This window comes from Epinephelus fuscoguttatus, linkage group LG14 (assembly GCF_011397635.1).
Source record: "Epinephelus fuscoguttatus linkage group LG14, E.fuscoguttatus.final_Chr_v1".
In the NCBI taxonomy this organism is placed as follows: domain Eukaryota; kingdom Metazoa; phylum Chordata; class Actinopteri; order Perciformes; family Serranidae; genus Epinephelus; species Epinephelus fuscoguttatus.
This window is the reverse complement of record NC_064765.1, coordinates 8,934,063-8,960,843: the sequence shown is the minus strand read 5'-3', so window position 1 is coordinate 8,960,843 and position 26,781 is coordinate 8,934,063. Positions and strand designations below refer to the sequence as shown.

Genomic DNA, 26,781 nt, shown 5'->3' with positions numbered 1-26,781 from the left:
CAGGGGTTACAGCGATGATTGGGTGCAGGATTGTGCATTGGAAATCACCAAGCTGGAGCTGTGTGTTTGATAGCAGCCAGCCGCGACTGAGAGACAGACGATGCTGCAGAACACTGCCTTTTTCCTGCAGTGTTTGTGTGCGGGATTAGCCGCTACTTAGCTGTGCGTGTGGTGTGGTGTGTGTGTGTGTGCAGACGCAGGGCGCACCGAGCCGCCAGCCAGCCGCGTCAGGTGGATGCGCCTGCAGTGATCCAGGTCGCCCCTATGGATCGCGTCCATGGATGTCTTCAAACCCGCTTTGGACAATAGTTTGAGTCCTAAGGCGTGCGTTTCCTCGTCGGAAGAAGCAGAGGCAGATGTTTTTCGCTGGCCCACGCCGGAGAATGGCATCAGCGCCGCGCCGGATGCGGCACCCGCAGCACCGGGCTTCTGGACCGCCGTGTTCGACTATGAAGCGACTGCGGAGGACGAGCTCAGCCTGCGGAGGGGGGACGTGGTGGAGGTCCTGTCCAAAGACTCCCTGGTGTCGGGGGATGAGGGCTGGTGGACCGGCATGATCGCAGACCGGGTTGGCATTTTCCCATCCAATTATGTGAGCAGCGGGGCTGGCATTCCGGAGGAAATCCGGGACACCTCAGAGCAGCAGTTCCCGGTGCCTCCTCTGCACCGTGAGTATCCCATTGTGCCTCAGTCCTGCAGGAGATCAGTGTGCCATCAGTAAAGCAGAGCACGGAGCTGTTGTGTCTTTGGCTTGTCTTTTGTCAGAGGGCCAGCACGCTGAGAGTGCTGTGTCATGGTAGGCGCAGTGCACTCCTGTTGTTGGCCTAGAAACAGGCTGGCCCAGGCATCCTCACAGCTTCAGGACCATTATTCATCACACTGCCTGTCAAACAGACAGCCAGCTGCGGCCAGTGGTGGGTGCACCCCGCCTCAAATTACAAAGCATCCTCTGCAGAGTGAATATGTAACTGCACATGCATCTGCAACGTCATTAGGTATCATGTGAAGCTTTGTGATGCATTGGTATGATATGCGTAAATTCCACTGTGACTGGTCGTGTGCTGCAAGAGAGACTGAAACTGTGCCCAGTTGTGCTTGTAGAGAAAAAGCTTCTGCAGCTAAATGTGCAGCCAAGGCCTCAGATAGATGGAGTAAGCAGAAAACCACCCATAGTGCACTGCACTGTGGGATCCAAAGTGAGACACAAGCATGGGCGGATAATGAGACAGTGGGCCCTGAGCACAGATCTGCAAAAGGCCCCTTCACCTCAGAGCAAGAGGGTGCTTTCAGACCTAGAGTCGTCTCCTTTGGTCTGAATCAGGGACTCATTTTGTTCCAAAGCTGTATAATTGCCTCGAACAGCATTTACAAAATGCCTTGCGTGAGAAAGCCGCTCTTGATTGGTCAGAATTTCCACGTGGGAAAAATCCAGGAAGTAAAGCAAACGTTGAAGAAGAGTACACTTGCAAGATAAATGTGACACTTTCTAATGTCACAATGGAGGGACAACTACGCAGGTTGATTTTAGCGCTGCTCATCGTGGACTATATTGCTGTCATTGTTCATTTTAGTCAAACCATACAGTTTGAAAACGAGGCGCGGCTCCAACTAGAAAACAATGTTTTGATGCATTGGATGTGCTGAATGTGCATATTAAGGCAGTACAGGAGGAGGTGCACATTAATAATCCTCCAGGACTGTAACATGCTCATGTTTAACCCAAACAATGTGTCATGTGACTGCAGTTGGTTCACATCCAGGTCAGAACACGTTCTCACCACAAACGAACCGCACCAGAGTTCGTTTGTAACCGGACTGAGACCACCTCTTCAAGAAGGTCTCGGTCTGGTTGTTTTGGTGCGCACCTGAGTGTGATTGCTGTGTTCACACCTGCCCAAACGAACCAAGTTGCCCACACATGAGTTATTAAAGCGAACCAGCGGTACATGTTAATTTGAGTAACACCTAACAGGTGAAGACACGTTGGGCCCTGGGCCTGTGCCTCGTAGGCCTGTTCAGTAATCCATCCATGTGTGCAAGGATGCTCTGCCTTTTAAAAAGAGCCCCACAGATAATTACAAATCCTCTGTTTATTGTGTGTATCGGCACAAACAGGCTGATAAAGCGTGTGTTGTTTGGGTGGACCACACCGCCTCAGCTGTCTTTGTTGGCTTCCATCTCTTCATACTCAGCAGCAGCTGGCCTACTTTCACACACCATCCCACCTGAAATATTCATCAAGGTCAGTCTGCTTGGTAGACTGTTAGAATCCACAACATGAGAGTTTACAGCGACAGACACAAAGGCTCCTCTTCACAGCATCACACCTTACATTTTAAGAGGACAGGATTATCTTTTCTACCCGTCGTTTGTGTCTTTCTTCCGTCCTTCCTTCTCGAAGCCAGATTTGAGGACAGATGCTCACCCTTGTGTAATAGCAGGAGGGGTAGCTCCACCACAGTCTGTATGTGGGGCAGCAGGGTGGCTTAGTGAAAGCATCCTCCAACTCAGTGACCTGATTTTGAGGTCCTGGTTAGCAAGTGTCTGCCTTCCTCAAGAGGAAGACAGTCGCTCCTCACCAGCTCCAGACAGGCTGACTCTGACCTTTAACGTCCTTGGACGGCTCTGTGCAAATACATAACAGCTCTGTGGAAATCAATAGAAGATTGTAATTGTTTTTGGGGGGAATGCAGGTTCTTCTTTGTTTGCCTGTTTGAATCTCATCTTTGTCTTCTCATGCGTCTCTCCTCAGTCCTGGAGATTGATTTCTCAGAGCTGACCCTGGAGGAAATCATCGGGGTGGGCGGTTTTGGAAAGGTCTACCGCGCAGTGTGGCGGGGCTCAGAGGTGGCAGTGAAGGCAGCGCGACGGGACCCTGACGAGGATCCAGAGCAGACCTTGGAGAGCGTGCGTCAGGAGGCCAAACTGTTCGCCATGCTCAACCATCCCAACATCATGGGTCTGCTGGGGGTGTGTCTGCAGGAGCCCAACCTGTGTCTGGTCATGGAGTACGCCCGGGGTGGGCCCCTCAACAGGGCCCTCGCTGGGAAACGCATCCCTCCGTGCACGCTGGTGGACTGGGCCGTGCAGATCGCCCGGGGAATACTCTACCTCCACAGCCAGGCCATCGTCCCCATAATTCACAGAGACCTCAAGTCCAGCAACAGTAAGAGTCTCTTCTGTCACGTCACATGGTGGTAGTCGTTTTGTGGAGTTCTCCCAAAATGATGACTGATTTTTGATAAGAGGACATTAATCAGCTCTAATTTTGATATTGATTTTAATAAGAATAGCATGTAGGATGAAATGATTTTGATTTGGTGATTGTTTCTTGGATTTCATCTTAAAAAAAAGCTTCACATTGCTTGTTTTGTCTGACCAACAGTCCAAAACTCAAAGATATTGAATTTATCATTATACAAACAACAGAAAAAACAATTCTCACATTTGAGAAGCTCCTACTAGAGAATATTTAACATTTTATAATAGCGAAATGGCTTAAAGGGTAACTTCAGTATGTTTCAACCTGGACTCCTTTTCCCATGTTTTTTGTCTGAGTGACTAATGGGAACGACAATTTTTGAAACTGGTCAAGTATTGAGCGAGACTGCTGCAGTCGACAGCCGCTAAACAGGCTGCAATGCAACCAATTGGGGCATTTGTGCACTATCAATTTACATCCATTTGCACTGACAGGCTCTGATTGTTATTCTAAATGTCTGACAACATTATAGAAAGGATTCCTACAGAGAGAGCCCTTTTTTTAACAGAGTTTGGTCCATTTGTTTAACAAGATGTAGCCTTAAAATCTCCATCACCAAACCCTCCAGACTCCATTTAAATAAATGGTAATTTTAGCATGTATAGAGTCATCATATTTTCACATCTAAGAGGGTGGATTAAGGTGTTTATTTCAGCCAAACCAGAGTAACTAATTGTAACAGTGGAAAGATGAACCAAGACAGGTTTTGTGAGTTTTATTTTGTATCTGTGGACTTTGAATGAGGTTTGTTTTACAATTATAAAATTGCTATTTTTTCAAATGGAGCCTGTTTCTTGTTAAACAAAAAGGATCTTGCTCTTTAATAAAGAGGTTTATCTGTGTAGGGAACTTTTACATAATGTTGTCAGACACTTAGAAGTGTAATCTGAGCCTGTCAGTGGCAGAAGCACTTTAATGGATGTAAAATTATGATGCTCAATTGCCCCAGGTGTTTACATTGCAGCCTGTTTCACAGCTGCTGGCAGCAGCCCTTTCAATCAATACCGGACCAGTTTCAAAAATTGTTGTTCCCATCAGTCACTTAGACACAAAAACATGGGACAATAGGGTCCAGGTTGAAAAATACCAAAGTTACCCTTTAAACTAAAAAACAATAATATCACAATAGTTGGTGATTGAGTTTGTGTAGATCGACAAATAAGTTTAAAATGGTTTCATTTTTCTGCTTTACATTAGTGTAGATTTACTCTGGGTTTTTAGTCAGACATAAGCAAGCAATTTTAAAACACCACTCTGGGTTCTAGCAACTTCTGTACCATTCAATATTTCTGTCAATTATAGGGTAAACTACAAATTGATTAATATTAATAATAATTGTTTACAGCCCTAGTCCTCAGTATCTTTAGTGTGGCTTTTGCAACTTTTTAAGGTGAAACATTTATTAGCTGGATAAGGAATAAAGAAATTGCAGTATCATCAGGCTTGTGGCAAAACTTACAGTATCCTGTAATGGACTGTAATATAATTATGGATACTCACAGCAGCCATTTCTGTCTTAAGAGGAAAAGTGTTTTAGTAAATACAAAAGGGAACGTTGTTTTCAACCCAAATACAGGCCAGAAAACTTTTCTTTTTTAAAGCCAGGGTCACAATATTGATCAACTACCTTGTCAGACTCCCGCAAATTTATTTTATTTTGGCTGTGGAACTTATTGCACCTTTCACATATAATTAATCAACACCTTGCTCAGCCCGTGCTCTCTGCAACACGCTGTGATTCATAGTGATAATAATCACCATTCAGAAAAGACAGCAGAAAGCAAAAGGAGTCTGCATGTATGTTTGTGGAGCAGTTGTAATCTTGCATTTTACCCAACTGGATCCCCTAAATCCCAAGCCTATTACTGAGGATTTGCCCAGTGCTCTGCCCCAGCCTGCTCTCTATTGGAGGCTCCGATGATACATACAAACAGCTTCCTGCCTGCCATTGGCCCGTCCTCTGATGATCAGCTCAGCCGCTTCACTTCCAATAGGCTGCTTTAACGTGTTAAGTCAGTCTAACTAGTTGCCATCCTGGTCTCTGAGGGGAAAACCCATGCATGTCCTCACAGTGCAGGACAGTGCAGCATGCCAGTCTATTTAACTTTTACTTTTGATCCTGAGCTTTCTGTCCTTTGTTGCCTGTGAGCCCAAATTTAGGTCCAAATATGTAAAAGAGCGTCTCAGGTTTATTTGATAAAAACCAGTGTGTCATTCTTTTGTATTTGTTGTTTTTTTCTGGAGCAAAGTGGGAGTTTTGGTGCATTATATAGAATTAAATTAGGGCGTATTTCACACCTATATTTGCATCAGTTTAAGAAAACACCACATGACTCCATTTTCATGTGACGTGGGTCCTTAGTTGAGGAAGCTCTGGGTCTAATCAGGGGTTATAGAAGTCGCTCCGGATGTGGCACACTGTGACCTCACCCTGTGACGCATCACTGTGGTAATGAAGTGGTCAGCAGCAGTGTTGTGAAGCTCAGTCCGTAAAAAAAGACACAAAGTTAAGCTACCGTGGAACTTTTTTCTCAAAGGCTCATAAAGAGGGCATTTAATTTTTAGACTTGTTAGCCGTGTGGGTGTGGGGATGACAAGTGTGTCAATTAGTCGTTCCACCGCTTTGGTCCAGACTGAAATATCCCAGCTGTTGGATGGTTTGACATTAAATGTCAGAGGATGAATCCTGATGACTTTGGAGATCCTCTGATTTTCCCTCTTGCACCATTGTGAGGTTAATGATTGTGTCTTTGATTGAAATATCTCACAGTATATTGGATGAATTGCGATGAATTGGGGTGGGTTGTCAGTCAGTGTGTGCTCAGTGGAGAGTGAGCGCTCCTTGTGTAAAACTATTACACTACATCATGTCATCCTGTCCGCTCAGTGATGATGTGTGTGATGGGTACAGGCAGCTGCACACCTGGAGGAAGTAGAAGCTTTGATAGGTCAGATTTGAGATAATCTTGTCTTCCATATTCTGCTTTGGAGTATTGAATTTACACCTCACAACAACTTAATACGATACAGTCTTGTTTCACATTCCTGATCCATCATTAGCGTGGTTAGCAGGCATTAGCTCAGGGGGCTAACTTGGCTAATTTACAACACTACGTGAATGTTGCTGTCACCCTGAACATCCTGCCGAACTTTGTTCAAATATCTGGCAGTTCAGTAAGGTGTCTCTTGATAGTCTGGATGGAAAAAAAGAAACAAACAGTCAAATATTTGTATTGAACAGCCAAATCCGATTCAATTGACAAAATCTGGATACAGCCTTAGAAATCTGGTGGACACAGTCCCCCACAGGATTATTTGTAATAACTTTGCTGATCCCCTCATTCTTCATTTAGCATCATCATTATCATCAGGTCAAAATTTTAACTGTAGTTAGGGATGCACGATAATATCGGTACGTCATCGGCATATCGGTAAATCTCAAGGCACCCCTTTCATGATACTGTCAACTGACTGTCTCTTTTTTCTGTTTTCTTTTGGTGGTAGGTCGTCGTCGTCACTGGTACAATAAAGCGATCCATTGTCCCACTCACGGCTTTCTCCTTTTAAATGTTATCATCCCTCACACTGGCTGTCAATCAGGGCTTATGATGTGTCACACACTTATAATTCCTATGTGCGAATGGTGCGAATAGGTTCCCCTTTGAGGTTTTTTTAATTAGATAAATTTAAATTACATTTTTTTTTCAGGTAGAGTTTGCCTCTTTGTTAGGAAATGGGTGCACACAACATACTGATACAGACTACTAAGATTTCATTCATAACTTTTTGTATAGGCCCAGTTGAATATTGCCAGAATAATGTGTGGTTATCTCAAAATCCCACGGCACACCATTTGAGAACCACTAGTATAGAAGGCCCTACTTCTCACTTGATTAATCACCTCAATAAACATTTTCCTATGAGTTTATAGTCTCAGTCACTAGTTTCAAGTCTTCTCCAATACAGCATGATGTTCATTTTATAAATTATGGTCCTGTTTAGTGTAAAATAGATGATAAAGCAGGGTATGCTTTAGAGTGTGGCTACCTTGTGACACAGTTCCACCCTCTCATCCCAATATGGTCACTTCTGGTTCCAAAAACTATGACGCCGTTGGCCAGAATGCCGAACTAGAGGCTTCAAAGTGGTCGTCCACAAACCAGTGAGTGACGTCACAGTGGCTACGTCCGCTTCTTTTGTACAGTCTGTGCTAAAAGCAACTCTGACATAACGTGCCTCCTTTTGCTGATGGGAATGTGAGAAACTATAAATCCTGCAGCTGTTACTCGTGCTTTAAAAACAAAAGTTGTGTGATAGCGCAGCTTATTATGTATTTAATTGTACACCACCTACTTAGTAAACAGACAACGCTTTTGTTTTCTTTGTACCTTCAAACATTTCAGTAACCTTTCAGCCGTCTCCGCTGCCTCCCTTTCACATAACATGCCATTTAGTGGATGCTCTTATCTAAAGCACGGTGCATTACAGTGAGTGCATACATTTGGAGCATGATCGGCCTCAGGGGGAATCAGCTGTGTTTGTTTCATGTTCTACAGGAGCATGATTTACTTTAGCCACATGTTTGGGTTTCAGTGTCTTTGGAAAGTGCCTGTGTAGCATTAGAGCCACATGAGCAGCAGATGAAGGGGGCGCTTGATGTGCACCGCAGCCTGCAGACACACCCTCTCCACTGGGCACAGCCACAGCAGATGGCCTGGCATTGTGGAGCTGAATGGGGGAGAGAGAAAGCATGTGGTTAGGAGGAGCGCTGCTCGGCGCATGTGGGGAATGGGTTGTTTTTTAGAGCCTATCAGAGCAAGCGTGTGTGTCGTAACGGGCTGTGTCTGTAGTTTAACTGTAGTATTGGTGTTTGTTTGAGATGTTGTGTTGTAAATATATGCAGTGAGATCATTAGCATTGATCAAGGTCGCTGTTTTTCATCTCTGCTTACCTCTGTTGTAGTGGCTCACTGTGTCTTCGTTTCTCTGTTTGTTCTCTCTCTTTCTCTACTCTGCTTTTATCCTTCCAATCCTTTCATCATGGCCTCCCACCAACTGCACCCTGTTTTGTTCATCCACCCTGTTTTGCGTTCATGCATTTTGTTTTATCGTGGGTCTGATCCTCCTCTTGCTGCTGCCCCTCCCGACATTACAATCCTTGTGATGACTACCTGATATCTTTTTACCTCACCGCCAACCTACCTGCCAATCTGCACGTACTCCCCTACATCCTCCAACCCTCCTCCCCATCATCCAAACAAAATCATCACCTCCCGCTCCACTCCAGTCCTGATCCTCGAGAGAGTCGAGATGGAAGACCTCAGCAACAAGACTCTGAAGATCACAGACTTTGGGCTGGCCCGAGAGTGGCACCGCACCACCAAGATGAGCGCCGCCGGCACCTACGCCTGGATGGCCCCCGAAGTCATCCGTTCATCTACGTTCTCCAAGGGTAGCGACGTTTGGAGGTGGGCAGAGGAAAGGGGGTTTATGCAGCAAACAAACTGCACCAGGTGGTCTGAAAACAGAGCCAGAGACAGAATCAGTGTGTTCATCATGCACAAGAAAAAAGTTCAGCTCTGGCAGCAGTTGCTATAGTAACAAAGCACAGACTGGCAAGTGGGAAAAGGAACAGCATGTTATGTTTTATGAGACGGGTACAAACTAGATGAGGCTAAAGAGTACAGATGCATATACATTCAACATGAGCTTTGTGTACACGGGCAGCATGAAATGATATGATGTGTCTCTTGTTTCAAACATTTAATAGTAACTTAAAGGGACAGTTCATCCCAAAATCAAATGTACACATTTTCCTTTCACTTGTCGTGCTGTTTATCAGTCTAGATTGTTTTGATGCGAGTTGCCAAGTGTTGGAGTTATCGGCCGTAGAGATGTCTGCCTTCTCTCAAATATAATGGAATGATATGGCACTCAGCTTGTGGTGCTCAAAGTGCCAAAAATTACAAAACTCAACAGCAGTGTCTCTTTCCAGAAATCATGATCTGGTTACTCAAGATAATCCACAGACCTTGTTGTGAGCAGTTTCATGTAGGAACTATTTTCTTTCTACAGAACTACACCTGCCATCTCACCGAGCAAAAAGGAGTGATTGATGTTTACATCTCGCACTTTCATGAGCACAATCCTCTCGTCAATGAGTAGATGCACGCTTCCTTGTGTGCAGTGATAATAGTTGGGTTTCCATCCACCCATTTTTCACATTTTCAACAATTGCGAAAAAAAACTTGAATGGAAACGCCAGAAATATCGCAAAAAAGTTTTTACGCTTGGAGGGGGTGGAAAAGTTGGCGTATCGATATTAGGAAAACTTTTGGCAATGGAAACAGATTTAGCGAATAAACGATGACGTAGGCTACCGGATCCTACTTCTACTTCACTTCCACTCCACTGTCTGGTCTGGTCCGCTCTGGTCAGTGAGCGTAGTCTTTCTCATTTCTTTTTCAGGACACTTATGTACTCTGACAATGCTGATATGAGTGTGATGAGAGCTCTCGCAATAGCCAAGAAGTTCCCAAGGAATCTCTCCATCTCGTCGTAGTCATGGATGTGCCGGTAGTTGTTTACATCAACTGTGGACATGAGATGCTCTCAATGACGTCATCTCACGGCGCCCCCTTCTTCTACGGGTGTTCTTTTGCATTTTTATTTTTATTTGTCACGAGAAGCTCCACTTACTGCTCGACCTCGACTCCCAGTACTCCCAAAACAATAATGAATGGAAATGTGCATATATTTGCATTTTCTTTTGCGTATTTTCACAAAATTAGCTTAAAATTTGTGATACATTTGGATGGAAACCCAGTTATTGTTGGCGCATGTAGTTCAGTCTAAAGAATTTGGATCACCCTGTTTTAAATAGCAAAGATGACGTAGCATATGGGAATATCTAAGTATGTATCTGATCTGATTCATTTTCAATAATAGCAATGATGCCTTGCTTTACTGCCGTGTGTCATTATTCTCATGTTTCTTTTCTTGTGTCGTCCTCACACACACAGTAGCATTAAGTGTCCAGCTCAGATATTCCTGACTGAATGTGGGGTCTCCCTCTAAAACAGTGTGTAATCAGTGAGAGAGCAAAGAGATGCATTATAACTAGGGCTGCCCTCCCCGACTAAGAATTTTCCTAGTCGACCAACAGTCGTCATTTAGGGCCATTAGTTGACTCGTCGCTCACATGTTTACGATATTAATGTAATTATTAAATGATATATTTTGAGCGGGGCAACACAATGGTTTGAGTTGAAGGTGTGAGAAAGAATAGTATCAGTAACATTGTTAGGATAGATAGAATCCATAACTCTTATCTGAACACACTTATTCCTGGATTATTTCATGTATTACTTGTCATTGCCTCACAGTGCATCAGTGTGTGGTTTTGCCATTAGTCACGTGGATCTGTCAGCGGCTGCACTACTCTGTCGAGTTGTTCTTATGTTGACCTTTTCTATCTCACCTTAGTTTGTACACGAGTGCAAAATAATGCCACTCTAATCCCCCTTTTTGACATTTATTCAGACAGCGTGCTTCGCTGTAGACACGCACTATTTTTCAGCAAACATCCTGCTTGACATTCATATATTCATACACACATTTATCTTCAGAACCAGATTGTTTTGTATTGTGCAATATGTGTTTTTACACTTTACGCCAAGCCCCTTATCTAAGGAGGATATGCAGGATGAAACATAGGGGAAGCACGTTTTTGGAGGGTGTATATCCAAATTGTATTTATGCTTATTTTTAGATTCATGCAGCGTCTGTTCTCTCTGTTTTTCTTTCCCTTCTTTTAACAATGAAGTTATGGCGTGCTGTTGTGGGAGCTGCTGACAGGAGAAGTTCCATTTCGGGGAATTGATGGCCTCGCTGTAGCTTATGGAGTGGCAATGAACAAGCTGGCTTTGCCCATTCCTTTGACCTGTCCTGAGCCTTTTGCACGTCTTATGGAAGGTAAGGGGAACTTTTCTGATTTAAATGTTATTAAAGCGTCATCCTCCAAATTGGATGGAAATATCATGTAGTTATTGCAGAGCTGTGTCCAAACCTTTTGTCATGGAGAGCCACAGGCAAAATAAGTGTCAGTTTATGTGCCAGAAAGATGTCATTGAACGTTTTTATTAAATTCATGTAGAAAAGTAAGTAAGCAAGAAAAGCCTCTGAAATAAAAGTGAGCAGCATCGAATAAACAGAATATATTATCACTTTCTGGAACCATTTGAAGGGCCGAAATGAATTTTAACTGAGGCAAAATTGGCCCAAGTTTTTGAGACAGTTTTTCATGTTGTGCCACAGAATGCTGGAGCCCAGACCCTCACGCCCGGCCGCAGTTCACAAGTATTCTGGACCAGCTGACGGCCATCGAGGAGTCGGGCTTTTTTGAGATGCCAGCAGAGTCCTTCCACTCTCTGCAGGATGACTGGAAACTGGAGATCCAGGAAATGTTTGATCAACTGAGGACCAAGGAGAAGGTAAACATGAGAGATTCTTAAAGGGATAGTTTGGATCTTTTGGAGTGGGGTTGTATGAGGTATTTTTCCAGTCAGTGTGTTACCTGCAGTAGATGTGTAGTGTTGGCACGCCCCTAGTTTGGAGAAACAGGCTGGAGTGCCGACACAGAAGCTGAGCAATGTGCTGCTGTGGACGGGGCAGCATCAAAACGTATTCTAGCCACCGTAAAGTCCAAGACAGTTTAAGTGTATGCTATATTGAGAGTATTTTCACCGCTTTACCTTTCTGTCAGAAAGCCTATCCTGACATTGAAGCCAGCTTCAATTCCCCATCTTCCCCCCCACCAAACTTCCTTTGACAAAAACAGCTATTTTCACCTCACTGAACACAGGAGCAGCTGGTCTACCGCTGCCTCGATCGGTTATTTTGTTTGTGTTATTGTGTGACTTTGTTTAATCTGAACTAACTAACCCTTTAAAATGCCACTGTCAAACCACAAAACAAACTGATCGAGGCAGCCATGGATGGATTACTGAACGGACCTTCCGGGCACAGGCTCAGGCCTTCACTGTAAAATGTCAAATGTCAAATTAACATGTACCCACTAGGAAGAGACTCAAAATGATCACAAATAGAAACGAAAGCCCCGTTTGTACCTTTGGAACCTAAAGTAACCCTTCAGACATGGAACCTAGACCCTAGCGTTTCCACCGCAAACAGTACTCTTAAATGTGAGCGGGGTTGTTGTCAACCAGACACAACTCAGCCCTGAGCAGAGTGACCGTCCTCTACTGACCAATCAGACTGCAGTGTTCACAGCTCCACCTTTTAGTACCAGATCTGTGTGCTAGGTACCCCAACAGAGGGGGGACCAAACATGGGGATGGTACAGAACGGTTCCACTGGTACCATCCACAACTTCCGCCCATGGAGGCAGAGGTAGACCAGCAGCTCTTGTGTTCAGTGATGTCAAATTACTGTTTTTCTTAATGGGGTCTGGCTTTGAAGTGACTGATTTAACGCCTTCAGTCCGCTGTCGGAAAATCGCTGTCTGACGGCAAGATAGGTGTCTATGTCGGACTCCAGACTGATCCTCCCGACTACGTGCGTGCCAACAGACATCTACTATATGTACTGGAAGTTTGAGGTTTGGAGTTTGTAGTCGAAATGTTTCAAAGGTTTCATCTTTTTTTCCTCCACCTTTTTGTTTGTTTTTTTCCCTCAGGAGCTGCGATCGTGGGAGGAGGAGTTGACCCAAGCCGCACTGCAGCAGAAATGCCAAGAGGAGGCGTTGAGGAGGCGTGAGCAGGAACTAGCCGAGCGGGAGATCCACATCCTGGAGCGGGAGCTCAACATCATCATTCACCAGCTCTACCAGGAAAAACCTCACGTGGAGAGCAGGCAGGGCAAGTTCCGCCGCAACCGCCTTAAACTGAAGGATGGGAACAGGATCAGCTTGCCTTCAGGTACCTCAAACAAACTGTGGTGCTGCTGTGTAGGTCAACAGTATGCACAACACTTTGGAATTGTCACCATCATGATAATCATGTTTTAATTTAAATGACGCCTTCTCAGAAATATATCATACCCACTTCTAGTTTGAATTAAATCTCTTTAAGTATCAACACTCTTGTTAGGCCACAGATGTACTTGCTTTTTAACCATGTGTTCCTGTAGACAACGGCTATGTCATGGATGGAACCATTCACACAGTTCCTTGTGTATTTTGTGTTACTGGAGGATTGTACCAGAGAAAACACCAGAGAAATCAGACTGTATAGAACTTCTGGATTTGCATAATGTCAACATAAACTTGGCACCACTTGTGTTACAGCTGTATGTGTTCCTGTGCTGTTTTGCCTAATGAGGTGCATTGCTAGGCGAGGTGCACCTGGTCTGGGAAGGAGTTGCTTCAGAGCTCCTGTGCTAACAGCAGGGGAGAGGGGCCCCTGGCGTGAGGACTGCAGGTCGCAGCCTGGGATTTTTATTGTGTTGTTTGCATATTATATGTCAATAAATCCCATGGATTTGATTGTTTTAAAGGTGTCTTTTGTGGTTGGTTTGGTCAGTGGTGGAGTGTTGTTCGCACCACAGGGCTGCCCAAGGGTGGGATGTAACCATTGAGGAGGTTAATATTGAGCATAGCATTAGGACACAATGTGAAACTCAGCTGATCCAAAGCAGCCAATCAACTGATGGATCAACTGATTGATCGCATGATTCCAACCATTTGGCGAATCTTATTCAGGGCACACTATTTAAACTGCTCTGTCCTGACTCCTGTTGCTGCTTCCTCTGCAAGCTGCTTTGCAACCCAGCTCCTCTTCTGCTCCTCTTTCTGTTTGCCATTGATGCTGCTCTGTTCTGTCTCTGGGGGGTCTTTGCTGCTGCTCTCTCTGCCTTAAGGCTTTACACGTAGGCATGTGGAAGGGCAGAGGGGTTTGCGCTCTCTGCCTTAGGTTTTCCATGTAGGCGTGTGGAAGGGCAGAGAGGTGTGTTCTCTCTGTCTTAGGCTTTCCATGTAGGCACACGGAAGGGCAGAGAGGTTTGCTTTCTCTGCCTCAGGCTTTCCTCATATGCACATGGAAGGGAAGAGAGATGTGCTCATGACAGAGCCATACTGCCAAATGTAAAACTGTCTTTAACTAAAGTGCTCCTGACTGAAATATTATTAACTCTGAGATCTCAGTGGATCATGGCATGGAAAAGCAACAGCAGCGTTACAAAAAAAAGGATGATCATTTAGCAGCTTTAGATGTTCAGTTTAGATTTTCTTATAATTGTGTCCGATTTCTAATGTTCCTCAGATGTTAATATGTGATTTTTTAAAAATCCTCATGTAGATTTTCAGCACAAAATCACAGTGCAGGCGTCTCCCTCACATGATCGGCGGAGGAGTTTGCTCAGTAGCAGCTCCAGTCCTCCGAGCAGTCCGCCGATGCTGCCCCGCCTGAGAGCTATCCAACGTAAGTAGCATTAGAATCTTAAATTTAATATCTGATTTGATTTAATTCATCATTTTTACCAAGGATGTCTAAATTCACTTGGTTTTCTCTGTTCAATTATTATTGATTACAGGCTTAATGTTTGATATCCATTCTCCATTGCAGTCACCCCGCGGGAGGGATGTACAGCCTGGGGTCGCAGCACATGTTTTCTGCAGGATGAAGAGGAGAGTGAGAGGAAAGGGTCCAGGAAAAAGGGCAGATCCCGAGGGTGTGGCCCATACAGGGAGCACAGCGCTGACGCAAGGTGAGTCTAAAAACAGTCCTTACAGACTTTTTCCAGATGACCTTGATGTTTTCAGTTAATAAATAGGTCAGTTCACATGAAGATGACAAAGATACCACTCACAGCTAAATCCATCTTCATCCTCTCCCTCATGACAGTGTAAAGCCTCCCCATGAAGGCAGCAGGCAGCGGTCCTGCAGCGCCCCGAACCTTCGCAGATCCCCGAGACACAGTCCAGCAGTGCCTGGAGTGCCAAGCCTTGTGGAGATGGGTGAGCAGGACCAGCTTATTATATTTATTATGTCTGGCACACAGTGTGCACACTCCACATGATAACACGGCTGTAGTCTTAAAGTTAGCAAAGTGGCAGACAAGATGGGAAAACATGGAAGGGGGAGGCGAGTGAGTGAGTGAGATACAGTCCCACATGGCTCTTAGTGGTTGACCGGAGAAATTCACAGATGTGCATGTTTGTAGCTGTGTGAGTATAAACACGCTGATCCTGAAAAAGCATCATCACTACAGCAAAACAAACTTAGAAGGGTGGAATTTAAGTGGCAATGGACCTCGTGCAGCAACGTTCTTTTAAATTTATCTGTGTTCTCTTAATTTTGTGTTAAGTGAAAAAATAAGAGAAGTCAACTCCAGATGCACCAAACACCATTTATTGTTCTTTTTGGGCTTTATTTGATAGAACAGTGGTAGTGTGAAAGGGGGAGGGGATCAGAATTGAACCTGTGGCCACTGCAGCAAGGACATAGCCTTTGTACATGGGGCACCTGCTCCACCAGGTGAGCTCTTGCGGATGCGCTGAGACACATCATCAGTGATGTAACCTGGGGTCACTGGGTGTTTCGGGTCTTTCAAACATCAGACACCCTCGCCCAGGCGACCCCACCGGGTCGCCTGGACACCCTCTTTATCCATAGCCACCTTGTGGCTTTTTCTGCGGCTTCAGTTGCGGATCTGATAGCCTTCTTCTTTGCCTCTCTGGTGAGGCCCAGCAGCGTGTACACTTTGCAGAGTGACCGCCCAGCAAATCCTCGGCAGCTTCAGCTGTTTGCCAAGGTCCACTTCCAGTCTCCAGTCAGTGGTGGAGGTGAGGAGGCCTGACTTTGCCCGTGGTTGTATGCTGGGCTTCTCTCCGGCTCTGTGGAACATGATGGTCTTTGGCTTATGGTGGCCCTTGATGGTGTTGGCTGTAGCTATGCTGTCAGCAACTGCAAATAATTGTAGTGGAGTAAAATGTACAGTATTTCCTTCTGAAGTGTAGTGGACTAGAAGTAGAAAGTAGCATGACATTAGAATACTAAAGTAAAGTAAAAGTACCTCAAACTATGTAAAAATATGTTTCTCAAATATAAAACTTTTCTTGGGTTGGTCAAACACTATGTGGACTGGGAAACAAGATGTTTTTTCTTATCTTCACAAGAGTGCTCTTGACCACTTATAAAATTTTAAGAAAAGAGCAAAGTTAAGAAAACATTTGTGAATCGCAGAAATTAATGAATAAGAGCAAAATAAGAAAAACATTGTGTGTATAACGCTTCCTGCATGAGGCCCAGTGTCGCCCGACGGTGTTTCATGTTTGAGAAACTGATATTCAAGGCTTGTTTGCTGTGTAACATGAAGTGTTATGTCTGAATACATCTACAAATACTGTTTTTTATTTATGTGCTTCCGTGTACATATTAAGCAAACTGAGATGTGGATTGTCCTTTTTGTAGAAAATGAAGACTGCTGCTTCACTACTGAGACAGGAGCAGCTCCTGGTCAGTCCTACCTCTGCATCCCCTTCCATAAGGAGAGTAACGCTGCTGCTGCTGCTGCTGACGGTGATGGAGATGAGTACTGCGCCACTGGCCAGGTTCCAGGAACGCCGCCATGCAAGAAGAGCCCCGGTGGGGGACGGCGGTCTGAGCTGGTCCTGCTGGGCTGTGGAGCTCTGCTGGCAGCCGTCGGACTGGGCTGCAACCTGCTCACTCTGGCTCAACCGGAGGAGAGCATCAAACCACGGTGGGAGGGTTTCTTCCACAGGACAGGGGGCCAGAGGCGGAGCACCAGCCCCCCGACTCGCAGACTGTTCCGGCGGGAAAGCCCACTGAAGCCCTCAGCGCCCTCGCTGCCTGAGCGCGGCTTGCCCTCCTCTTACACACTGCTGTCCTTATCATCAGTGTCTGACTGCAACTCCACCCGCTCGCTGCTGCGCTCTGACAGCGAGGAGTTGTTGGTCTGCCGCCCTGCCACACCGCTCAAACAGCATCCTCTTCCTCCTCTCTCACAGCCTCAGGCCATCCAAACACCGGTCAACCCGCTGGTCAACACCCACCTCGAAAGCTTCAAGCGCAACCCCCGACAGTCTCTCACACCCACACATGTACCATCTGCTCCAAGTTCCTCACGTAGCCTGCGTCGAATACCATCAGATGGGGCCATCAAGAAGAGCTGCCTCCCTAATAATCTGGAAACATTGCCAGAAAAAACTGCATTAGAGAACACAGGTTAAGTCTTGTCCCTTATCTAATTCAAACCAGATGTAAAGTCATAGGATTTTGTGTTTTAATGGATTTTTGAAGGTTGATACTGATACAGATGTTTTTTATTCTAGTTCATTTGAGGATTTGATGTTATACAGCAGTGAAAAATACAGACATATATGACACTGTCAGGAATAACATGTTAAAGTCCAGGACTTTTCATGTTGTTTCTTCATATTTGACCTTTTAATGCTAAAAAATATCTTTTTGACCACACTAGCAGGGAGTGAGGCAGAGGGTGATTTGAAGGTTAAGGTAACGTTAGCTACATAAATGTAATCTTGAAGCTGCAGCTGTGAGCCTTTGGCTCTGGTTGGCAGAAGGCTAAACTATTAGCAACATTTTCTCTCCATCCCTGAAACAAGCACTTGTATTTTGTTTATTTACTCTCTTGTAAGACCCTCTTTTTGCCGAATGAAACCAAAATTGAACTGCCTACACCAGCGTTAATTGTTTTAGATATTTTTCAAGCACAATTGCCCATCTTTTGATGGTTCCACATTCTCTAATGTGAGAAATGGCTGCTATTCTTTAGTAAATTTAATATTTTAGGGGTTTTGTCACCTTGTTTTCTTGGATACTATGATATGATATTATTCAGTATTTTATGATGTTTTATGGACCAAACGATTTATCAGTAAATTGAAAAAATAAATGACCGACCAACCAACTAAAATATTTGTCTAACTACATTTGTCTTCTTTCTTTCCCTTTTACCTCAACAGGTGGGTTTAGAGGTGTAAAAGAAGACCGTCCTGAGGTTCCCCGGCTTCCCGATCCAAATCTTGTGTTCCCTCCAACTCCCCGTCGTCGCTGTGCTCCTGAACGCCCAAAAACTCTTGACTTTGTGGCTCGGCCTCGGCCTTCACCAAGGGCACGCTGTGATGTGTTCTGGGCGGACGCAAGGCCCAGGGGAAATGGACAAAACCTTGGTAATGGTGATTCCCCTGCCCACACTTCCAGCACAGAGACTCCTCCAACTGTAGAGTTTGGTAGAGACCCCACAGTGCTGCCCACTCCCATGGAGGCCCCGACGCCCTACTCCCCCAGCAGGAAGGGAAACCTGTTGGATCAGCTGGATGAGGGACAGTGCCGGGATGGAACCATCCCACTCTGCAGACCAGAAATCAGCTTTCCCAAAGACTCACCTTTCCGCTACAGACCTGGATTCTGGTCCTAACTCAGCCCCGGCCCTTCACCGGCCCAATGCAAGGAGGGGACTGTCCCTGCTGTTAGCCTTTGGATTCTTACAGGTCTGGGTCAGTACTGACAGAATGAATCTGTTCTAGCTTTAATCAGTACTTAATGGGGACGGCTCACCTTTCCCCATCTATAATATTGTTACAAAATTACAGGAAAACATTTGCTGTGAATATTTTACCTTTCTGACATTTGTTGTATTGCCATTTGTGATAACAATCCCCAAATTTGTCATCTGAAACTGCAAACACGAAACGGAACAGAATAACCCTTTTTCTTGAGTTGTCTCTGTACAAAAACCCTGTCATTTGTCATTTTAAGGTTCTGTATGTAACTTTTTTTTTTTTTTTTACCAGTATTAGTTTTTTATTGCCAATGGATGAACAGGTTGGAACGTAACTTATAAAATGAGACTTACCTCGACTTTATCGGTTGCCTGTAACAGCCTGTGGACTAACTTTCATGTAAAGGTCTTGGGCCAATTTTTTCCGAAAATCCAAAGAATGTGACATTAAGTGTGCTCCCGAGTGCCTTTCCTTTTATTTAGCTCTGCTACAGGGCTAATAATGTGCAACAGTAGCTAACGTTAATTGAGAAATGAAGTCCGCTAACATCAACAAACAACTGGCACCCACCAAAACAAGGTGTCCACATATGTTTCCGTTACATTTTACGGTGGCAGCCTGGCAGAGAAAGACCTTCACTTAGCCCCCTGTAGCAACCCCAATTCAGCCAGAGCAAGACCGAGTACCAAGGATCTGATCCCAGACTGCCTCAAGTCCACCCAGCTCACTGTTAACCCCAGGGTTGGGGTTTATGCTTGTTGAATTAAAATTGCTACTGTGGCTAAGGTCTGTCACAGTCAGTCCCCCTCTGTACTAAAAAGAAATTTTAATGTTAGACGAAGCGCTTACATGTGAAATACATTGTGATATTGTTGTTTGAGCTGGCTAATGTTAGCCAGTGTTAGCTTGCTAACATGGACAACTTACTAGCAAGGTAACATAGCAAAATACTATCTTGGGAGATAAACATCATGAACATCCAGACTCCAGGGCTGATCTGGCAGGTAAATTGGCTATATTGCCGTTTGCAAATTACTTTATCAGCCAGTGATAAGAAGCAACCAACGCCAGATCAATACAGCATAAATTGGTTAGGCCTACAGCTAGCTGGCTATCTTAGATTGCTTGGTAACGTTATTGCTAGTAATATAGTATCTGAGTGTTTGTGTCAGTTGGCTAGCTTTCCAATTTACTTCTGCTAACATGATACATGATATTAACTTTTGTATTCTGAAAATCTGTCTTGATTTAGTCAACAATGAAAGGTGTAATGGTGCACTTTCTACTAGTCAAGAGTGATGCAGCGATGGCCAGCAAGCCAACTGTAACGTGAGCTAATGTTAGACAGCTAGCTTATAATTTACCCATTCTACATAGTTGCTTGAAATGTCAGATGATAATGTAATTTGTAGATGGCAAACTACTTAATATGATGCAGCCAATAGAGTGCCCCAGGGATGGCTTTTTTCTGTAAGCCGACGCGAAAGTTGGCGACACCCTGGTTCTCTTGATTAAAAAAGCCTATGGGATTTTTCCATCGGATTTTGGATTATTGCAGAAAATAAGCTCTGTGGCATACAAACGTGTATGATAATTACACGTTTTGTTCAGCAAGATAATCTTCACAAATGAACACCACTTTTATGATTTTTGAAGTGTAAATGCAATCACCAGAGGTAAAAAGCCAACATTAGGCAATAAACAAATTACACAACATCATGACATCCCTACTGCAATGGGGCTGTAAATGACACATGATGATGTTCTGTAGTCCCATTCAGCCACTTGTTAGCAACCATCTTTTTTAAGACACATAAGGGGCCGTACACGTGCTGCGTCTGTAACCAATAACAACTGGCATCTAACCAAAAAACGATTCTAAAAACCCTCGAAGAGGGAACCGAGAGGACAAAAATGCTTACCCATTTTCCAGGTTTTAGGACTCATTCCTGGGGTGCAAATTTGTGATAGCAAAGGAATGACGCACCTTGCTCTTCCTATGATTGGTGAGTACTTGTTGCCTTTGTTGGTTAAATTGGTTAGGTTTTGGCAAGAGGAGTGGGAATGGTTAGGGTAAGGGTAAGAATGTCAGAGTAAGCCAATCAGAGGCAGACGTTCGCTATCATCTGATTTCGCAAATTAAAGTAAAATGTGGGAACGTTGCAGATAGTAATGTTTTTCTAAATATGATTAAAATGTATTTTCCAGCCTTGTTTAAACATTATGAGGCCAATCACAGTCAGTCTTGTGTCTTGTCACTATTTTGGCCGATGCCCAGGTGCTCACTCGTGGCTACCGAGTACGAGCACCGCAGTGCGAGTAACAGGATACTAACTGCAGTTCATTTAACGCCCTCAGAGAGAGGGGTGTCACTACTAACAAGGATTTTCTGAAAGTTACATACAGAACCTTTAAGATGTAAATGTTATCTTTGAAAATAAACTGATTAATGGCTTGATAGCAGAATGACAGTTTCACAAAGCTTTACATACGTTTCTTAATTTCAAGCTTGCGTTAAAGATTGTGCATTTTAATGAAGTGCACTTTTTGGAAAGCATCATGAATGTAAAGCTTCAGGTTTTTTTCCATCGTCAAAAAAGACAAAAACACTGTCTCTGTTTATTTGTAATTTGTTGTGTTATTTGAACTCATCTGTATAACTCACTCTCCTGTGCTAGTGGCTGAAGGATTCCTGTTTCCTATCGAGCACCTGTCATCACCAATCACTAGTACACAGTAATTTCCCAGGGACGGGGGATGCTGTTGTATAATATGAGCACGTCTTTGCATTAGCAACGGTCTTGAAACGGTGTCAGTACAATAATGCCTGAGACCGTCTCGAGCTTTGTACGGTCAACTGAACTATTAAGAAGAATGTCACTGCTGCTTGGGTTTGAATTGGGACCGAAAACACTGTCAGGAAATCACGACCAAATATATCGAAGAGCTCATTCATTCCACATTGAGTTTGTTCTTTGTTTGTGACCCTGTCAGTGTAGCTTGTTTGGATCCCAACCCATCAGAGAAACATTTCTCCAAACTAAAAAGGGAACTTTGTATTTCTAACTCTGTAAATTGCCTCATAAATTGTTGATCAAGATAGAATGAGGGATGTAAAATATGTAAGCAACAAAATGCACGAGTGTTGAGTGGCTCACAGGTGAAGCAGGCCCTGGTGGCATGTGAAAGCTCATTCCTGATTTATTTTGCTTTATTTATTGATTAATTTATTTTTTATAATTAATTATATTTGCCTTGATTTTTGACACTCGTTTATGTCCGTGATTGTTCATAGCGTTAAATGTGGCTTCAAACAAAATGCAGCCACATTTCACTTGTTTCATATTTGTATGTATGTTTCACGCATTTTAAATAATTTTCAGGTTGTTTTTTAACATCTTAAACAAGGGTGCAAGTAGTCTTAACCCAACTAGAGAACAAAAGCTGACACGATTAGTTGATTAATCAAAATTCTAATAGTTGAAGTCATTTTTTAAGTTAAATAAACTAAACATATCCTGGTTTCAGCATCTCAATTGCGAGAATATGCTGCTTTTCTTTGTGTGATCTGAAGGTAAACTGAATTTTTGGAGGTTTTGGACTTGTCTTGGAAAAACAAGAAATTCTTGGGCTTTAGGAAATTGGGATGGGTGTTATTTAATTGAGAAAATATTCATCAGATTAATCAGTAATAAAAAAGAAATTCCCTAAATCCAACTGGGCTAAACGCATGCAAACTGGTCTGTGCACATTGATGACTTTTTGTTAACACATTTTGCCTGTGTTTGTCTTGAATGAACTGGGGTTGATATTGTTTTCAAATAATTATGTCGTTTTTTTTGCTACCCTCCAAGACGAGGAAACTCACAATATTGGCGAAAGCACCAGGTTAATGGTGCTGTCAGTTGTGATAAATCCTACCCATCAACTGTCAGGTAAAAAAAAGCTAATTAATTATTAGTTATTTGAAAATAGAAACCCTGACTCTGGTCTTAATGCCTGTTTATCTCATTTCATTTTCAAATGTTAAGTGACCTCTCAGCCTGGAGGACTGTGTCCTCTGAGATTTGATCTGTCTTTATCCCGCGTGTGACCCGATGTACATGTAAACGTGAATGCTTTTTCTCCGAGGACTGTGCAGAATGTGATCATGCTCTATGTACACACACAGTATTTCAACTACAGGTGCTAGTTGAAACAAAGCTCTCTTGAATGAGGTGTAGCAAGCCAAGGTGTCGTTATCTGTCTGAAATGTTACCACGAATAAGCTGATCTTAACTGTTGCTGATGGACATTGTTCAGGTTGGGAATAATTCTGTTACTGACTGACTTGTATTTGCACTGGAACACACTGATTTGAGTAAAATCATAGTAAACAATCCAACTGGTCACCGTTTCTTTTATAATGGCCTGTGTTTCCTTGTTGAATTTAGTGGCTATAATCTATATTTCTATGCTAACAATTGATTATATTGATATGTCTGTTGTTTCCTCTCAGCAGTTCCCCGGTTTTTAAGGGACAGTGCACCCCAAAATCAAAAATACATATTTCTCCTCTTATCTGTAGTGCTATTTATCAGTCTAGATTGTTTTGGTGTGAGTTGCCGAGTGCTGAAGATATTTCCCATGGAGATGTCTGCCTTCTCTCTGTCATAATTAACTAGATGGCAGTCGACTTGTGGTGCTCAAAGAGCCAAAAATACATTTGAAAAACTCAACAGCAATATCTCTTTCCAGAAATCATGACCTGGTTACTCAAGATAATCCACAGACCTTGTTGTGAGCAGTTTCATGTAGGAACTGTTTTCTGTCCACCGAACTACACCCTCCAAACATATCAACATGCATAAGGAAGCGTGCATCTACAGCCATGGCCAAAAGTTTTGAGAATTACACTAGTATTGGTTTTTACAAAGTTTGCTGCTTCAGTGTTTTTAGATCTTTTGTCAGATGTTACTATAATATACTGAAGTATAATTACAAGCATTTCATAAGGGTCAAAGGCTTTTATTGACAATTACAGTAAGTTTATGCAAAGAGTCAATATTTGCAATGTTGACTCTTCTTTTTCAAGACCTCTGCAATTCGCCCTGGCATGCTGTCAGTTAACTTCTGGGCCACATCCTGACTGATGGTAGCCCACTCTTGCATAATCAATGCTTGGAGTTTGTCAGAATTTGTGGGTTTTTGTTTGTCCACCCGCCTCTTGAGGATTGACCACAAGTTCTCAATGGGATTAAGGTCTGGGGAGTTTCCTGGCCATGGACCCAAAATTTCGATGTTTTGTTCCCCGAGCCACGTAGTTATCACTTTTGCCTTATGGCAAGGCGCTCCATCATGCTGGAAAAGGCATTGTTCGTCACCAAACTGTTCTTGGATGGTTGGGAGAAGTTGCTCTCGGAGGATGTTTTCATACCATTCTTTATTCATGGCTGTGTTCTTAGGCAAAATTGTGAGTGAGCCCAGTCCCTTGGCTGAAAAGCAACCCCACACATGGATGGTCTCAGGATGCTTTACTGTTGGCATGACACAGGACTGATGGTAGCGCTCACCTTTTCTTCTCTGGACAAGCTTTTTTCCAGAAGCCCCAAACAATCGGAAAGGGGATTCATCAGAGAAAATGACTTTACCCCAGTCCTCAGCAGTCCAATCCCTGTACTTTTTGCAGAATATCAGTCTGTCCCTGATGTTTTTCCTGGAGAGAAGTGGCTTCTTTGCTGCCCTTCTTGACACCAGGCCATCCTCCAAAAGTCTTCGCCTCACTGTGCGTGCAGATGCACTCACACCTGCCTGCTGCCATTCCTGAGCAAGCTCTGCACTGGTGGTGTCCCGATCCCGCAGCTGAATCAACTTTAGGAGACGGTCCTGGCGTTTGCTGGACTTTCTTGGGCGCCCTGAAGCCTTCTTCACAACAATTGAACCTCTCTCCTTGAAGTTCTTGATGATCCGATAAATGGTTGATTTAGGTGCAATCTTAGTATCAGCAATATCCTTGCCTGTAAAGCCCTTTTTGTACAAAGCAATGATGGCTGCACGTGTTTCCTTGCAGGTAACCATGGTTAACAGAGGAAGAACAATGATTTCAAGCACCACCCTCTTTTAAAGCTTCCAGTCTGTTATTCTAACTCAATCAGCATGACAAAGTGATCTCCACCTTGTCCTCATCAGCACTCTCACCTGTGTTAACGAGAGAATCACTGACATGATGTCAGCTGGTCCTTCTGTGGCAGGACTGAAATGCATTGGAAATGTTTTTGGGGGGATTAAGTTCATTTTCATGGCAAAGAGGGACTTTGCAATTAATTGCAATTCATCTGATCACTCTTCATAACATTCTGGAGTACATGCAAATTGCCATCATAAAAAATGAGGCAGTAGACTTTATGAAAATTAATATTTGTGTGATTCTCAAAACTTTTGGCCACGGCTGTACTGCTAGCTAACCTAGCACCACTGAGCTAGCCATCATTACAGCTCAGCCAAGGAGGACTTTTCTGATGCTGTCACAAGCACGAGCGTCTCGTACGTAAGTAGATGCACTTCACTGTTCTTGGCACCTACAGCAGACAGCCAAAGTTAGTATTGGTGATAACCAGGTGAAGTGAAACATTTAGCAGCTAATGAGCTACATATTTCCCTCTGGAGCTAGCAGAGGTTAGCAACAGTTTGTGCTTTGTATGTATCAGTATTAGCATTACATTTTAGTCAGAGAGGTAAGCAATTATCCAGGGATGTTTGAGAAATTTTGTACTGTAGATTGTTTAACCAGACTTCCAAATGCTCCAGTATGTTCACCAGCTAACTGCTAACTCTTGGGTGCTGGGTAGCCTAAGTTTGTGCCACTCATATACTAACATTAGTAATTATCCTTTTCTCAGAGAGAGAATTATCGGATAATGTCTAAAACTAAAACTAAAAAACAGGTTATCGTATCTGCACCATAAAAAAGATTTTTAAACTGCTTTGCAACTCTGTTTCCTATTCAGGTAACTGGCCGGCTGCCATCTTTGTTTGGACTTGCAACTTGAATGTGGCTAATGATAATTCTAAGAGGCACAAACTGAGGTTTCCTAGCACCAAACAGCAGACTGAAAGATGAAATAGGTAGCTGGCAAGCGTACTTTAGCACCTATAGAGTCTCATATTTCCCTCAGAAGTCGATGGAGACTAACAACAAACAGAGTGAATATTGAAGTTGTGTCACAACACATTCTCACTCCGACCTTGTCACATATTGACGTTTGGTCATGGACTTTCCACATCCAGATACTACGTGCAAGGTATTCTGGGTACAAAGAACAAGGTTTGGCTTATTTTAAGGGACATGAACAACACCCTCGAGTGGAAGTTGGTGTTTGTTGGACCCATCAGCCCCAGTCGGACTTTCACTGGCTTAACTTGCGTCCTCTTCCTGCCGTGTTTCCTGATGCCTCCAGGCACCGTTAACTATAACAGCAACCGGCCGCGTATCATGCCGACATTAAATGATGCCTTTCTTCGTTGGTTTCTGATGCCACAAGTCACTGCCCAAGAGCCAGATTTCGACAACTTCGGAGTGAGATCGGGCTCTATGTCATTAGGTGGACAGAAATGTGACTCCAGTATGTCTGTTAATGTGTCAACGGGCAACTGTTTGCTAACAAGTCATCATACCAACTTTAAATGGTGATAATAAAGTGGGTCCTAAAACATGGACATTAGTCAGCATTTCTGCACTTGTGTTTCCCTCCCTGAGTTTTTATTTCCAGCAATAATCCAAAACGCAAGGAAAAAATCTGATAGGGAACCAGGCTGATGCAAACGTATGCGTCAACCGACAGAAAACCGTCATCCCTGGTGCACTCTATTACTTTAAAACATATCTTTACACTTATAAATATTTGCCTGTATCATATCAGCATACATCATCATATTATTCTCCAGAAAATCAACTCTGTGATCCAACTTATTACCAATGCATCATCATGGCAGCTACCAACGTGATAAGATATGAAATAATTTCAATCAGCCTTGTT

At 43.6% G+C, this 26,781-nt stretch overlaps 1 protein-coding gene across 1 annotated transcript; it reads left to right on the top strand.

The window, feature by feature from the left end:
• Nucleotides 1-31: 31 nt before the first annotated feature.
• On the top strand, nucleotides 32-23,107 carry map3k9 (mitogen-activated protein kinase kinase kinase 9). The gene is made up of 12 exons (XM_049595496.1): nucleotides 32-668; nucleotides 2,753-3,166; nucleotides 8,549-8,729; nucleotides 11,087-11,235; nucleotides 11,578-11,753; nucleotides 12,959-13,199; nucleotides 14,577-14,699; nucleotides 14,844-14,985; nucleotides 15,123-15,235; nucleotides 16,692-17,465; nucleotides 18,227-18,754; nucleotides 21,445-23,107. The coding sequence occupies exons 1-11, from the start codon at nucleotides 278-280 to the stop codon at nucleotides 18,679-18,681; spliced, it is 3,159 nt and encodes a 1,052-aa protein (XP_049451453.1). The 5' UTR covers nucleotides 32-277; the 3' UTR covers nucleotides 18,682-18,754; nucleotides 21,445-23,107.
• Nucleotides 23,108-26,781: the final 3,674 nt, after the last annotated feature.